Source organism: Aphanomyces invadans (assembly GCF_000520115.1).
Source record: "Aphanomyces invadans strain NJM9701 unplaced genomic scaffold supercont1.18, whole genome shotgun sequence".
Taxonomy (NCBI): Eukaryota; Oomycota; class Saprolegniomycetes; order Saprolegniales; family Verrucalvaceae; genus Aphanomyces; species Aphanomyces invadans.
Window position 1 is genome coordinate 456235 of NW_008580163.1, and position 14139 is coordinate 470373.

Genomic DNA, 14139 nt, shown 5'->3' on the forward strand with positions numbered 1-14139 from the left:
TCCAAACGTCGAGGCCTTTGAACTGAGGCGCTGTGGCACACGTGGCAAAGTGCGATCGATTCTGGGCGACGACTTGAAAATCCGGCGTGAGGAAGAAGCCAAGGTTCGCCCCGTCGACCTTTTCCTGGCACACGATCGGCGTGTTCAAAAACGCGGCCGCTTCCAACGGGTCCAAGATGAGGTCGTCCCGCGAAATGCCGGCACATGGGAGCAAGTGTTTGGTTCGAGGAAACTTCATGAGTACTGGATGACCGTCCTGTGTGCTTGTAACCTTCGCATGACCACGCGGCGAAGACGACATCGAGGCACTTGAACATGGCACTGGCGCTTTAGAAACGGAAGGCACCACCACGTTGACGTGAATCATGTCTTGGCTGTCGATGGCCAATTGAGCGGCATATTGATGGAGGTGGGCGACGACTACTTCGACGTCACCAAGAACTCCGAATGTACGGGCCATGCCTGGAGCAGGATGCATCGGATCCACTTCGACGGCCTTGGCGTGGAACAAGTCGCGCCATGCTTTGGCAAGCGACCAGTTGAACCAGTGGGTAAGCGCCCACGTCGATTTCGTCCCGTGCGGCTTGTATGTCACAGCGATGGATACGATATGCGTAGGGTCGACACATGGACTGCGCCGCTGGACGAGCCGGGAGAGCGCGCCAGATGACGGAAACGGCCCCTTGTCGGTGCAGCAAATCTCGCGGCCTTCATCAAACGCTACTTGAACACACACTTGTATGTGCGGGCCAAGGTGGATGTTGGAAACGTCCAAGACGGGATGGCTCGCATAAAACCCCTTCACAGCATCTTTCACAGACAACTCGTGCGACTGCGTTGCGCAGAAAGCCGCGACGAGCGCTGCAATTTTGAACGTCGGGACGCCGTTGTATTGGGTCCCATGGAGCTGCTTCGCCTTGAGCTGGGCCACAACGACGTCGACGCAGCGCGCAAATACGTGCATGGAGACGGGAGCGGTGGCCATTTGAGTCTGTATCGCCCGAAGGGTCGCGAGCCCCAAGAGCGCACGGTCGTTCGGGTTGGAACTCGTCCACCACGAATCCGTCGATGTTTTGTGATTGTCGTACGCGACGAGAGCGGCTTTGTCGGCGAACACAACGTCCACTTCAATGGGCGATGCATGCGGAAACGTCCAGCGCGCCTTGAGGACGGGGCACCGACTATTGCCGCTCTCGTACACATCCACGAGTCCGTGATGCCGCATGGTGGCCGCCAGCTGCGCCACCGCTTGCTGGGCCGAAGCTTGGTGGTCTTGCATGGCCACCAGGACATCCAAGTCGCTTGCCCGCCCCAGCGCAAACGACCCAAATGGACGGATGTCTGTCGAGTTGGTCCACCCCGAAATGTCTGTGAGGATCGCATGAACGCGGGTCGTAAAGTCAATCGTCGGGACGTGCCCGAGGTTCTTGAGCCACTGCACCACCGTGTACGGCTTGCCGGTGTACATGAGCTTGGCGTCGACAATTTCGATCGAGAGGTGGCGCTGGGCCGACCACTTGCCACTCCACTTGTACAGCTCCTGGAGGACGTCGTCGTCGTCTTCGTATACGACGACACGTTCGAGCGCCTCGGACGAGTCGACCCACGAAGTGAGTGCGCTCAGCTTGAACGAAATGTTCTCGAGGGCGCGACCGGCCGCCTGGCTTTCCTGCGTCTGGCCGGCTAAGTCTGCCGTCAAGTGCGATGGCTTCCCAAAGACCGCGTCGGGATACACGCCGTAGGCGGCGAGGACCTCCCGGATGTTAGGTTCCAGAGATTGGTCGCGAGCGGTCAGGACAACGCCACAGGCGGCCGTCGCCCCAAGGACTCGCTTGAGTTCGCTGACGGCTGGAAGCGGGACAAGCTTCTGCGACGAGTGGAGACTCAGGGGGGACTTGAACCAGTCCTTCCCGATGGAGGCAGCGTCTTGTGCGGACAGAACTTGCATGCCGTAGTGGCGAGGGGGCGGTCGAATCAACGTCATGTCAAAGTCGAACACATGAAGGCTCGTCACCGCCGGCGGCAGCACCAAAGACTGAAACGCAGGCTGACGGTGGGACGACGCGGTGTCACCTAGCTGGACGAGCTCAGCCAGCGACGTCACGCGGCGGCGATCTAGCGTGTAGTACGTCACAGTCCCCGAGATCGGGATGGGAAATGGCAGCGGGACGGCGTGTGTGGTTGCCAAGAGATCGTGGCTCGCCTTGGCGGACGACCCTGGTGCAAACGACACGGTAACGTGTGGAGGAGAGCCGCCGTTACCCCAAGAAGTCTGGCCAACTTTGGGAGTCGTCGCGACCAGCGCCTGCACGTGTGCATTTGTCGCACAAGTGATCACTTCAAATCCAACAGTCGCGCCCAAGTGTAGAGTGTTCAACACGGCCTCCGACGGTTCGTATGAGATTGTCACGTGGTCGAGCGCAACATGCGCATGCACGGGAGTCACATGCCGCTTCAAGCGCGCCTTGGACGAATCGTCAAGGGCAACTGCAGCGAACAGGACCTTCGGGAACTGGAGCGGCCTGGACGTTGGCGGCACCAAGCCTTGCACGGGGACTCGAGTGATCGAAGCGATGCCGTCGAGGTTGCCAAGGGGCTCGACCTTGAGATACCGTGCGACAGAGTCGCCGGGAATGTCGTGGATTGAGCGGCGAATGCATGCCGCCGCGTCCGACGTTTCGAATTCAAGCACATGGACGGGACGGTTTGCAGCGCGCGCGCGATCTACATACGGCAGGAGATGGCGAAGCTCGACGTTGGTGTTGTCCACCACGACAATGTTCACGGTCGAGTCCTCGAGCGCCTGATCGAATTGATCCTGGCAATGGGCATGCGCCATGTCGAGCTTGGATTTGTCGAACGTGTACACACCAGCGAGCTCAAAAAACGAGTCGGCGCTGCAAATGCGAACGGCATGGGGGCCATACACTCTTGCGACCGCGCGACTGGCAGTCGACTTGCCGCTACCGGGTGCCCCACGCAAGATCAACACAGACCGTGGCAGCAGACGTGGAAGAGCAGCTTCCATCGCGGCATGATCGGGCTCCGGGACATCGAGGGCTAACGTTGGGGCGAGCCGTACGTAGAACCCGTCCGCGTCGAGGCGACCGCCCGTCGCGCACAGTTCGATGTCGCTCCAAGTCTGGGTTCCCATGCGAACGGACGAGTTGGAATAGTTCACGGATGGAGTGGTTTTGCACATGTCGCGGTTCAGCTTGCACAGTGTGACGTGGGCTTGGAATGGGTCGTGGTTGCCGACGTCCGAGATCCCGACAGCTTGCAACCGACGTCGGAGGAGCGCGGCAATTTGGGCAAGGGCTGGATGCGTCACTTGCACATGTACGACCCGATTCGAAAACGTCGAGACGCCGACGAGCTCAAGCGAAGGCGATGCTCGTACCGTTGTCTGGATGAGTCCCCTCATTTCCAGCAGCATGCGCTGAGCAATGGCAAGGTCCTGCACGTTGCGGAGGCGGAGCATGGCAAGCGTACAGTGAAATTTGTGCGGCGGGATGAGCGCGGGGCGGAGGCGATCGTTGGTCGCAACAATTTCGTGTTGAATGGCCACGCAGGCCGCCACCACAGCCGGGTCCATGATGCGGATGCACAAGAATGCGTTCGGGCGGTCCGAGTTGGTGTGGAACGGGGGAAAGTACGGCGCGACTTCCTTGGCAATCTTCTGGCTTGGGGACGAGACCAGAGTCGCGGGGCTCGCATCAAACGACACGGGCTCGTGGCCCGACGATCCGAACACGCGATCCAAACGGCATCGCTTGTCCCAGACAATCGCCCCCTTCCACTTGAAGTACTGAATGCGGTGTTTTGGAATCGCTGTCTCCATGTGGGACAGCGTCGAGATATCGCTCCAGTTGAACGACATGAGGGGGCGCTCCATGATGCCGAGGAATCGATCGAGGTATCCCACGACCACTTCGTTCTCGTTGACCTGGTCGTCCCATAGCATTCGATGTATCACATCCGTGGCCGTGCGCATGCTGCCCTTCTCCGTTGGAGATGGCGAGTCCACTGACTGCTTGGACGACGGGTGCGGCTTGGTTGGTTGTTTCGTTCGAGTCGGTACCTGCGATTTCGCCCGCGGAACGGGCGCCGGGGGGCACGCATCGTCCTTCAACTTGACGGCTGCTACTGCATTGTCTTGAACGTATGCTACTCCTGCTTCGATCATGCTAAACAGGCACACTTCGCCATGCGCCAGGGGCGACGCGGCGGCAGAACACATGACGTGACGAAGCGCGTCATCGTCGCCTGTGAACTTGCTGCTGAGGTATGTAAACGACACGGCTGGGCACTGTTGGTCTCGCGGGTACGACGCACTCGTTGTGAAGTCGAACGTCACAATGTCCTGGACGATAACCTGCACCCCAACATGGCGATCGGACGAGACGTTGACATGCACCGAGTTGTCGCCATAGATGGCTTGCAACGCTTCGAGCTCGAGTGTGTGGTCAGGGGAAGGCGGCATGCGAGCGAGCAAGAGTTCGACTGTGGACGGCGTCGTCGGGGCTTTGCAATCGAGATAATGGGGGGACGACGGACTCCATCGTCCAGCCACCCTCGCTCATCCCGAGGAAACGTCCTTGAACGTTCGTTGTCGCGCGGGCGCTGAATGAAGGTCGTTTTGACCATGAGTGATGGATGGAACGAACGAACAACCCGAACGAATGAACGACCGTCACATCCAGTTGTTGGCGGGAATGAAAAGACAATGGAGGCAGGCACGACTCGCCATCGCCTAGTCGCCATCCATGGCGACTACGTGTCGACGTGTGCCCGACGCGCAGCAACTAGTAGAAGAGGAAAAGCGTGGCTGGCTAGCCTTGCCATCGTGCGTTTGTTGAAGTCGCGAAACGATTCGGGATTGCGATTGCAAAGTTTGGCGATGCTTTATGATCCCAGGCAACAACGCTCCGTGTTTACGTGAGGCATGGGGCTCGCATGATATTTGCGACCTGCGCATTGTGGCACAAGGTGTATGGACGGCTGCCCGGGCCGACGGTATGTGGGCAGTGCGGCGAACTTCTTGATATAGGGGTCCGCAGAGCCCACGCCATTCTCTCCTACCTCCGTTTCGTCTAGGGAACTGTAGCAAGGTCACATCCAAGCATACGCTGGTGGCGACACCACCTGGCACTCGTTGCAAGATCAAGTGCTGTGAGAAGCACCATGCTGGTGTGTGAACGCACAGCCGCACCGAGCGCCATGCTCGGACGTCGCCCCTCGCCAGCGAATGCAAATGGATGCAGGAATTCCAACGACCATCGAGTTGATAAGTCGCGAGAAATGGGGTGGATCGGTTTCGGCTGGACGAAACGGTGAGTGGTGTGTGTCAAGGGTTGCGGGGCCATCGAGAATTTGCGGGCGTTGACGACAACGATGCAGGTTGCCCATGTCGACTCGAGCGCGTCGCTCCTGGTTGCAGCGAGACTCTCTCGATGGCATCACGTGGCGCTTGTGGTAGGTGTCGTGGCGGCTGCGGCTTCGTTTGCCGTCACGATCGCGTACATGCATGTCGTCCAGTCGTACGTTGAAAATGACTACTTTTGGACGGATTTCAACGCCGCCGCCCAAGCGTTCATGGCGGACGTGTACAATGCCCAGCTGTGGAAGGTCTCGACCGACGACGTGGCGCCGCTCGCGCTATTTTCCCCTGACGAGGCGCTTGCCAAGGACTACTCGGCCCTTGACGCAGCGACTACGATTCAAATGACGCGGAATCGACGCTTGGCTGCGGAAGAGCTAACCAATGTAGCATTTGCTGTGGCGTCTCTTCGAGTCCAAACGATTCGGAAGAGCGCGAGATCTCTCACGTGCCACTGCTGGCTTGATTTTGACCGGCGATGGGAAGTCGCATTCACGACAAAGCGGCAGCAGCGCTGTCACGCGCGGTTTGCCGACAACGGCGCGGTGTACTTGGAAGCGTTGCTGCGCAATACGGTCTGGGACAAATGGTATCCGACGTGGGGAGCAAACTTTGAGGTGGCGTACGGAAATGCGTTGCGCGAAGCGGTCGGCGGCGCGGCGTGGCTAGAGCGCACCAAAGCCGCCGTGGCATCGACTTCAGTCGAGGCGGAAGTGGCCTTTTGGACGGACAAGAACGTCTCGCGGTACACCATTGCGTGGCACAACCACCAAGAGATCGCGTTTGACGGCTCCGTGGCGGTCCGCACCGTGTTTGCAACGTTTTCCATTCCCCTGCACCACACCATCAGCCAGTGGGGGCTGTGGACAAGTGGATTGGCGTCGCAAGGCGTATGGAATGGCTTCTTGTATGCCGGAGACGTCAATGCAAGCCTCGTTCGGAGCGCATCCAACTCGTTCGTCCGTCTTCCCGACTCGAAAAACGTCGAAATGTGGACGGGGGGCTACCCCGACACAGTTTGGAGTGTTCTCCTCCACGAAGTGGTCGGGCCCATCGGGTCCCTCGACCTGTTGTACGTGCAGCCCCCGCAATCGCTGCTCCAGCTGCACACGCTCCTCCACAAAGCCCTCGTCCACGACATCCAGCAACATCATCTCACAACGCCGTGGTCCAAGTCGATCTTCGCCATGGTCCCTCCCCACTGGCGAGGCCACACCTACGCCGGTGGAAATCCATTGTGCTACATGGGGACGCTTCGGTCGTACGTGCAGCAGAGCATTGGGTTTGACGACGGATGCGCGCGGCCGTACCCTCAGATGACGGTGGAATCGACGTTCGTGAACGTCGTGATGGCGCAATGGCTCGTGCATTACTTTTTCCAACGCGACGTGATGCCCAAGGCCATTTGCGCCTTGACCGGGAGCGACACGGCGGGTGCTTGCGAGGAGCGTATGCTGGCGGCCAAGCAATTTATTGCCGACTGGCGAGCAGTGTCTAGCCGAACGGACGACGTCATGGCCACCCTGGCGCCGATCGCACGGCACGAAACAAGCCAACTCAACGTAGGGTTGATGCAATATGCCTCTCGAAACGGCACGTCGTTGATCTTGCACCAGAACTTGTTGGACAACGACCCGGCGTGGGCTGTCTTTGGCTGGCTGCACGTGCTTGATTGGGTTCAAGGCGCTCGTGAAGTCGTCGCGATGGACGGCGACGAGTCCACGGTCGTTCTCATCTCCAAGCAGTACAACCCGGAATCGTTTGTGTTCGACCCACTCGCGACCCCAAATCGATTTGCGTTCGCAATGTGGATGCTGCTGTGGTATGGCAATGGCGTTCTCTTTGCGGTGGTGGGGGTGGCGATGTTGGCGGCGGTCGTCCGTCGGCGTGCGTTGTCGATTCGACACCTCCTGGCCGCTTATCGCGTGGCTGGCGTGGTGTGGATGGGACGGCCCCTCTTGATGCTGCGCGGGCTCACGGCGATGACGCTGCTGAGCACCGCCAAAATCAAGTTGGTCACACGCAATGGGTACACGAGCTTTTTCATGCAACCACGGCAATTCTGGGAAACGTTTGTCGTGGCGGGCGAGGCGCTCTGGCTCACGTACGCTGTAAACGACGTGTTGTCGCTCTTTACCGGCCGACACACGATGCAGTGCGGCGTGGTGAGTGGGGCCTTGGTCTGGGCGACGTCGATCGTTCTCGATCTTGCCAGCCCCGTCGTTGCAACCGCGTCTACGACGCGCGAATGCATCAGCACCAACATGGAGGTTCAACTCGCGTGCGTGTTTGGTTACGTCGACATTGGGAGCTTCGACCGGTTTGTGCTGTTGTGCGTCGTTCACGTTGCTTCGATCGTGCTCGCGTGGGGCATGGCCATGCTCGTCGACGTCAAAACCACCCCGTCCAAGGTCCCCGTGATCATTCCGGCCGTGGCGTCTGCGCACTTTGGACGGCACGACGCGTCCGAGCTCGACTTTGGGGTGGCCTGCAGCATCTTTAGTGGGATCTTGCCGTTCCGAACGAAGAAACTCGCGTGCGACTTTAGCGTTCTGCTGTGGGTGGTCTTGCCGTCGATCGAGGGTTCTCACGTCTTTCGCGCCCCGACCCTTCGCCTGAAGCCGCAATTGTCGACCAAATCTGTCCTTGGTCCGTCACACGACCTCGTGCAGCGGCCCAGTCCAGCGCTTCTGACGTCGCACCGCTTTCGAGCCGTGGTTGGCCTCGTCTTCTTGGTTGTGTCCGCCGGGTCGTCCGCGTCGTTCTTCTTTGTCACTGAATCCAAGATCAGCAACACGTTTTTGTGGGAAGGGCTCAATAGCACCGGCATGCAGGCATTCCTGATTGACTGGTTCAACGTCGAAGGGGCGACTCAACGGGGTCGGGTCGTCCTGAATGCGTCGGATGTGCAGTTGCAAGCGTGGTACAATGGAAGCGCGACGGCGGTCGCCAGCAGCCAGTACGCGGCCAATACTGCGCACTTCCACGACGTCGCGTTACCAGCCATCATCAACGGCATCCAGTCGACGCCCCCCTGCGACTTGCCCTGGGTTGCGACGCAATTTTGCTGGGTCGACTTCCGTCGCCGGTGGGGGGTGGCCAACACGGCGTCGCGCCAGCAGCGGTGCGACCAAGGGATGCGGTCCAACGGAGCGGTCTACATGGAATCGCTCTTCCGCAACACAGACATGGTCGCGTTTCGATCGTGCTGGGGGGGTGCTGTCGACGTGGGACTCGTTCGTGAATTGCGCAAGACGGCGGAAGGCATCGAGTGGGTGCAGGACGTGATGGTGGCGCCACGTCCACTTGCCCACGAGGTCGCGTACTGGACGCTGCAAAACATCACGCGCTTCACGCTGCAGTGGCAAAACTACAAGTTGATCGGTCTCGTTGAAACGTTGCTCGTGGAGAGCGCGCTCGGGATGTCGTCGCCGATCACAATGAAAGCGTCGAAAGGCAAGTTCCGCTTCGACTTGGAAACGTCGAGGAAAATGTACTGGGCATGGGGCGGCGACCTCGCGGCGGTCGCGACCAACTTGACGATGGCCGGGGGCAGCTTGATTCGCACGAGCGCCGACTTTTTCTTGCAAAACACGACGTCGGAAGCGATCGTGACGAAGACAAACTTGATTTCACAACCATTGGATCCAGGCCTTGCCCTCGTTCGGTCGGTGCTTGGTCCGTTTGGCAGCGTCGACATGTTTCACGTCGGGTGCCCGCCGTCGCTCCTGCGCCTCGTTCGACTGTTCCTCGACCTCGATCAACGCACGATGGTCGCGGCGCTGGCTGCCCAACGGCCACTACCAACCTCCAGCGACGCCATGTCCCCAACACCGACGCCATGGCAGGAATACGCCCTCGCACGCGGTGGGAGCCTCCTGTGTCCTGTGAATGGAGGGAGCTTGCCCATGGCCCAAGGCATGTTCACGTTGCTGAGCATGGACATGCCGTGCGGTAGATATACGTGGGAGGTGTTCCCGACCGGACGACGAGGGCTGACGTTTTCAGTCCTGGCGTGGGGAGCGCCATCGAAATGCATGTCCGTGGGGCTGTGTGTCGCGCTTGAGGATGCGTGTGCGAAAACGGCGGCCGCGTCGGGGGAGTGCGTCGAAAACTACATGGCCGTGATAGAGTGGACCAAGGAGTACGTCGCTGCTTCCGCCCGCACCGACCTTCACCAAAGTGCACTCGACGTCAAAGCTGAACTCCTGGCGCTCAACTTGGAGCTCGTGCAGTACGCCCAACGGACGGCGTCATCGCCATTGGAGCTGCTGCGGGCGACGCTGTTTGATCCGGTAGACGTGTATTTCGAGCTCACGGCATGGCAAATCGTGTTGGAATGGGCCATGGGGTACCGCGAAGTGGTGGCCTTTCACGGCGACTCTGGTGCGATGACTGTCGTGTCGGCGTATTCAATCTTTTCGACAACGCAGCCGAATCCGCTCGAGATTCCCACGACGGGGTCGTTCTACTGTGTCCTGTGCTTGCAGTACACGACCGCCGTCATATTTGCCGTCACGGCGATCACGATTTTGTTTACGGTCGTGTCCAAGGGGCACATCGAAGGCTTCAACATGGTCGAGGTGAATCGAATGGCTGGCATCGTGTGGGTGGGTCGGCCGCTCCTCACCCTTCGCAGCCTCGTCGCCATTTGTTTGCTCGCTACGTCGTCCGTTCAGCTCGCGTCATCTGGATCGTTCACCAGGATCGCAAGTAACACCCATCATGGATGGGCCACGACGGTCTTGTCCAGTTCGGAAACCTGCTGGCTTGTCATTGTGATCACCGACGTTGCGATGGCCGTCACGAAGGACTATACCAACAAGTACTCGTTGTACAGCAGCGTGGTCGCGACGATTCTCGCCACGCTCCTCAGCGTCATGTATCCCGTACACCCGACGTTTGTCCTTCAACGAGAGTGTAAGACCCCGCAAGTGAACTTTCAAGTCGAGTGTGTCGCCGGGGTCGTTCAGATCGGGAGCTTCCCGCGCGTGATCCAGCTCGTGGCCCTCACGTCAGCCGTCGTCATAGTGTGCTACGCATGGGAGCGATGGCGTAACCCGAATTTCCTGCTGCCGCAGCATACCACGTCGCTTTTGTTGCCGGCCGGGGCAGTGTATCTGTACCACAAGGAGCCGTGGATTTACAAAGGCACGTTGTACTTGGACAAAGCGTCGGCGTTCATGTGTGGCCTCATAGCCATCTCGTACAAGCGGCAAATGTTTGTGCTGGACATCAAGACGTGGCGACTCCATGTGATCGCCATTGACGAAGGACTCTACCCTCGACACATGTCCATGACCTCGCTTCAGGAACTTTCCATGGCGTCGGCCGTCCCCTTGATAGACTAATGCTGTCAGGGGGCTGCTGCATGTCGCGAAGGACGTGTGCACTCGAGCGGTGATGGCATGTTTGTCCTGCCGAGCCGTCGTTCTACAGAGTCCGTTTAAATAGTGTGACTTGTCGTCCACTGCATCCGAACGGCAACGAGCGTTGTAATTTTAAACAAAAGTCATTTTTTTACTTCATTTGATGTATTGAGGGTCCATCTTTTAAACTCACCACAAACTCACACTATTTGAATGTTGGCGCGCACCTGATTGTTTTCAAATTCAGACATGGCGACGTCTTTGGGAAAGCCGCCGCGGACTGCGTCGAGCCAACAACTGCCAGAAGGTGAATGGAGAGACACAAGCGCTGGTGAGGTGGACGCGATGGAATCGTTCCGCTTTGGGAGGATTCCTGGACGTAACTCTGAATCGCTCTCTCCTATTCCAGAAACGTCGAGGGAGAGCATTCCTTCCACCGAGTCACCTCTCGTGGCGAAAGGGATACCAGCAACAGAGTTAACGTCGGCGACATCAACCGTTCCGACATTACAACAGGATGCGCGTAGACCAGGCCAGTATCGCGTAATGCAACGACAAGAAGGCGATATCTTTCACACACCGACGAAAGATTCGGCCTTTCAACAGGACCTCACGTCTCGTCATCGCCGCCGCCGTTCTGATCGAGGTGATAAATCAGCCTCATGACCTGGGCTGCAGTTGCTGCCTCATAGCAAAAATCATCATTGTAGAGAACCCGTCGCCTTCGTTTCGTCCACAACCATCCCGTCATCGTCGATCGAATCGCATCCAAGCACATTTGGATGAAGCTACCACGGTCCTGGACTTGATTCATCGGGAGAAGCTGCATCGCCCAAACGTTGAGTTGCTCGCTCAGTCCTTTCAGAGTCACATGCTCGAAGTCATGACAAAGCAAAAGCTGCATTTGGAGCAGCAGACAGCATTGTTGAAAGCGGCAGCAGCTGCCGCCGAGCATTCTTTTCACCAGCTCGCTCAACAGCAATTGGAAGACTTTGACCAAGAATTGGCCGAGTTAAAAGCAAACCACGACGCTGCAATGGCGCAACTCCGGCGACAACTCGACGAAAAGGACGCACTCCTGCGACAATGGGACAAAGTACCCATCCGAGTCTCTCCAAAGTGGTTGGACGCTGCGTCGTGGGCATTACTGGCACTAGCCGTCCTATTCGCAACGATTCAAGCGTGCCAGTGCCTGTGGGCGTCGGTCGTGGCAAAAGATCACGTCGTTATGCGCCGATATGTCACGTCAGCCCGCGTCACCAACTCGACCTAGTCCCTCCATGCCTTTCCATCATCAATTTTATACAAGTTTGAGCCGACGCCCGTCCACAGTTGCCACTCGTGGAATTTGGAGTGGGTGAAATCACTGGTGCGTCGGTTCCGTGGTAGCGACTACCTCACTCATGAGAAGTCCCTTTCGGCACGCCTACACGAATATCATCGCGATGTGCAACAGACGATGCTCGCGTTCCCAACGTTGTGGCCATTCTAGAAAAAGGTCCAAAAACGTTTGTTATGATGGAGGCTTAGTTGGCCATGGCATACACTGCCAACCCGACCGTGGCCAGCGAGATGGCGGATGTGACAGCGGACGATTTGGGGGTCGTCGTAGGAGTAGGTACAGTCGTCGGAGCGACCGTGGTCGCGATGGGGTTCGTGACATTTGCTGACTTGATGGCCGAGAAGATCGCCTTGAGGGCTTCAGGGATGGTCAACGTGGCAAACGTGGATGTTTCGACACCACCCAACGTGCACGAAGGTGTAATCTTGGACACAATGCCGCCGAGGCTGGCATACAGCGCCTTGCACGATTCGCTGGACGAGAGCTTCGCCACTTCCTCGTCGGTTGGAGGAATCCCCGACGCACCGCTGACGATAAAGTTGTAACCAGAATCCGTCGCACACTTGGCCAAGTTGGGGTCAGTCATGAGAGGGGTCAAGTTGCTCAAGACAGTCCCAATCTCGCACGGCGCAGCCGACACAGCGCTCACGATCGTCAGCACTCCCAACGCTACGGCGGACTTCATCTCCTTGCTGGTTACGGTTCACTTTTGATAATGCTCATCGACAAGATACCACGAAAATCCGGATAGAATATCCGAACAGTTCAGTCAAAATTACCTCAAAACGTCCACCATCCACCACGGAGCTGTCGGTTGCGGTGGAAGGTTGACCAGCTGCAGCCGTTTGCTCTTCCGGCGCGCCCCATCGAGAAAGCTACTGGCGATGATTCGTTTCGAATGGCAGTAGAAAAAGAGAATATTTGAACGCACCCGTTGCTGCAACTTGTTGCACATGGTACTGTTTAAGGAATCTCTTTGCGTGTATACACACATGCTGGTCGGCACCACCAGAATGTCGCCAGTAGCACAGCATCGGCGCCGAGGAGTTGCCGTTTGGCAGCATTGGTGGCTGGATCGAGTGTCCTTGGCTAAGATGGCTTGTCTTCTCTAGCAGTCCAACGTACCTCGAGTCATTCCAGGCCAGGCCACGGATTTCCGGCTGCGATATTTGCAGCGGAGGTCACTTCGGATCAGCAAAATCGGGCAATGACACACCTCTACATGACATTTGGACAGCCACCGCGTGTTGCTGTCGCTCATTTTGGCTGGAGGTTATTCTCGACCAGGGTGCCCATGACGCCACGTTTGACGCACAGTCGCTGTTCTCGAACTGGGTCGTCGTTCGTGCTACCTCCGAGCCACAACTTGGCAGGGAATCCCTGAGCTGCCTGCTCAACCACCACTGATGTAGTCGACATCAACTGCAGCTCTATAACGTGCATGAACAACATACATAAGAGCGTGATACATTCAACTAAATAGACAAGTCCAACGGGTCGCGGTATGCAAGCAGGGCCCCGAGTTGTTTGCCCACCCCCACGAGACGATGGAGGATCGCCGGCATGCTTGCAGCTGACGAGTCCGCCACCTTGAGCACCTTGGGCAAAACCACATGCGCGTGGCTGGCCAGCTCTTGACAGCCCCGACGCAGTCCCTCGCCCCCGACGACGACCAAACCGTACGACGCACTCGCCGGTAGACGCTGTGTGCAAATCATCTGGAGAATCTGGCCGTGCCACGCCGGAGTGAGTGCCGTGGCGGCGCAGATAAGCTGAATGCGCGCGTAGTGCTGGGGCGACGAAAACAGTTGCGCACAGCCAGGTAAGCACGCCGCACACAGCGTTTCAATGTACGACGCGCCATTTTCGCACAAGACAAACACAGGTCCGAGGGTGCTCGCGTGGAGAAGCAACTGGACGATGCATTGATCGAGTTGGGCGAGGGATGCTTGCGCCGCGGCGGTCGGAACGGCGTTGCATCGGAACCACTCAGCAGGACACAGAAACTCGTTCCACGACAACACGATGGCGTTTGCGGCGGCAGGCGT

The 14139-nt window shown here is 58.3% G+C and overlaps 5 protein-coding genes across 5 annotated transcripts in view; 1 reads left to right on the forward strand and 4 right to left on the reverse strand.

Annotated features, from left to right (window-relative positions):
- Positions 1-363: 363 nt before the first annotated feature.
- Positions 364-4483, reverse strand: H310_08687 (hypothetical protein; the record flags this gene model as incomplete). Its single annotated transcript, XM_008874538.1, has 2 exons — positions 364-374; positions 454-4483. 2 exons carry the CDS (start codon positions 4481-4483, stop codon positions 364-366), a joined length of 4041 nt encoding a protein of 1346 aa, XP_008872760.1.
- An 858-nt stretch (positions 4484-5341) lies between these two features.
- H310_08688 (hypothetical protein) lies at positions 5342-8781 on the reverse strand. The gene has a single exon (XM_008874539.1). It carries the CDS (start codon positions 6748-6750, stop codon positions 6079-6081), a length of 672 nt encoding a protein of 223 aa, XP_008872761.1. The 5' UTR covers positions 6751-8781; the 3' UTR covers positions 5342-6078.
- Positions 8782-11113: 2332 nt separating this feature from the next.
- Positions 11114-12145, forward strand: H310_08689 (hypothetical protein). The gene is made up of 2 exons (XM_008874540.1): positions 11114-11395; positions 11460-12145. The coding sequence occupies exons 1-2, from the start codon at positions 11296-11298 to the stop codon at positions 12020-12022; spliced, it is 663 nt and encodes a 220-aa protein (XP_008872762.1). The 5' UTR covers positions 11114-11295; the 3' UTR covers positions 12023-12145.
- On the reverse strand, positions 12121-12806 carry H310_08690 (hypothetical protein). The gene has a single exon (XM_008874541.1). It carries the CDS (start codon positions 12774-12776, stop codon positions 12276-12278), a length of 501 nt encoding a protein of 166 aa, XP_008872763.1. The 5' UTR covers positions 12777-12806; the 3' UTR covers positions 12121-12275.
- Positions 12807-13566: 760 nt separating this feature from the next.
- Positions 13567-14139, reverse strand: part of H310_08691 (hypothetical protein) — a gene marked incomplete at both ends in the record, with an annotated part of 1263 nt that continues 690 nt past the window's right edge. The window contains one exon of the mRNA XM_008874542.1: positions 13567-14039. Within this exon, the coding sequence (XP_008872764.1) occupies positions 13567-14039 (473 nt within the window). The remainder of the gene's footprint in view (positions 14040-14139) is intronic.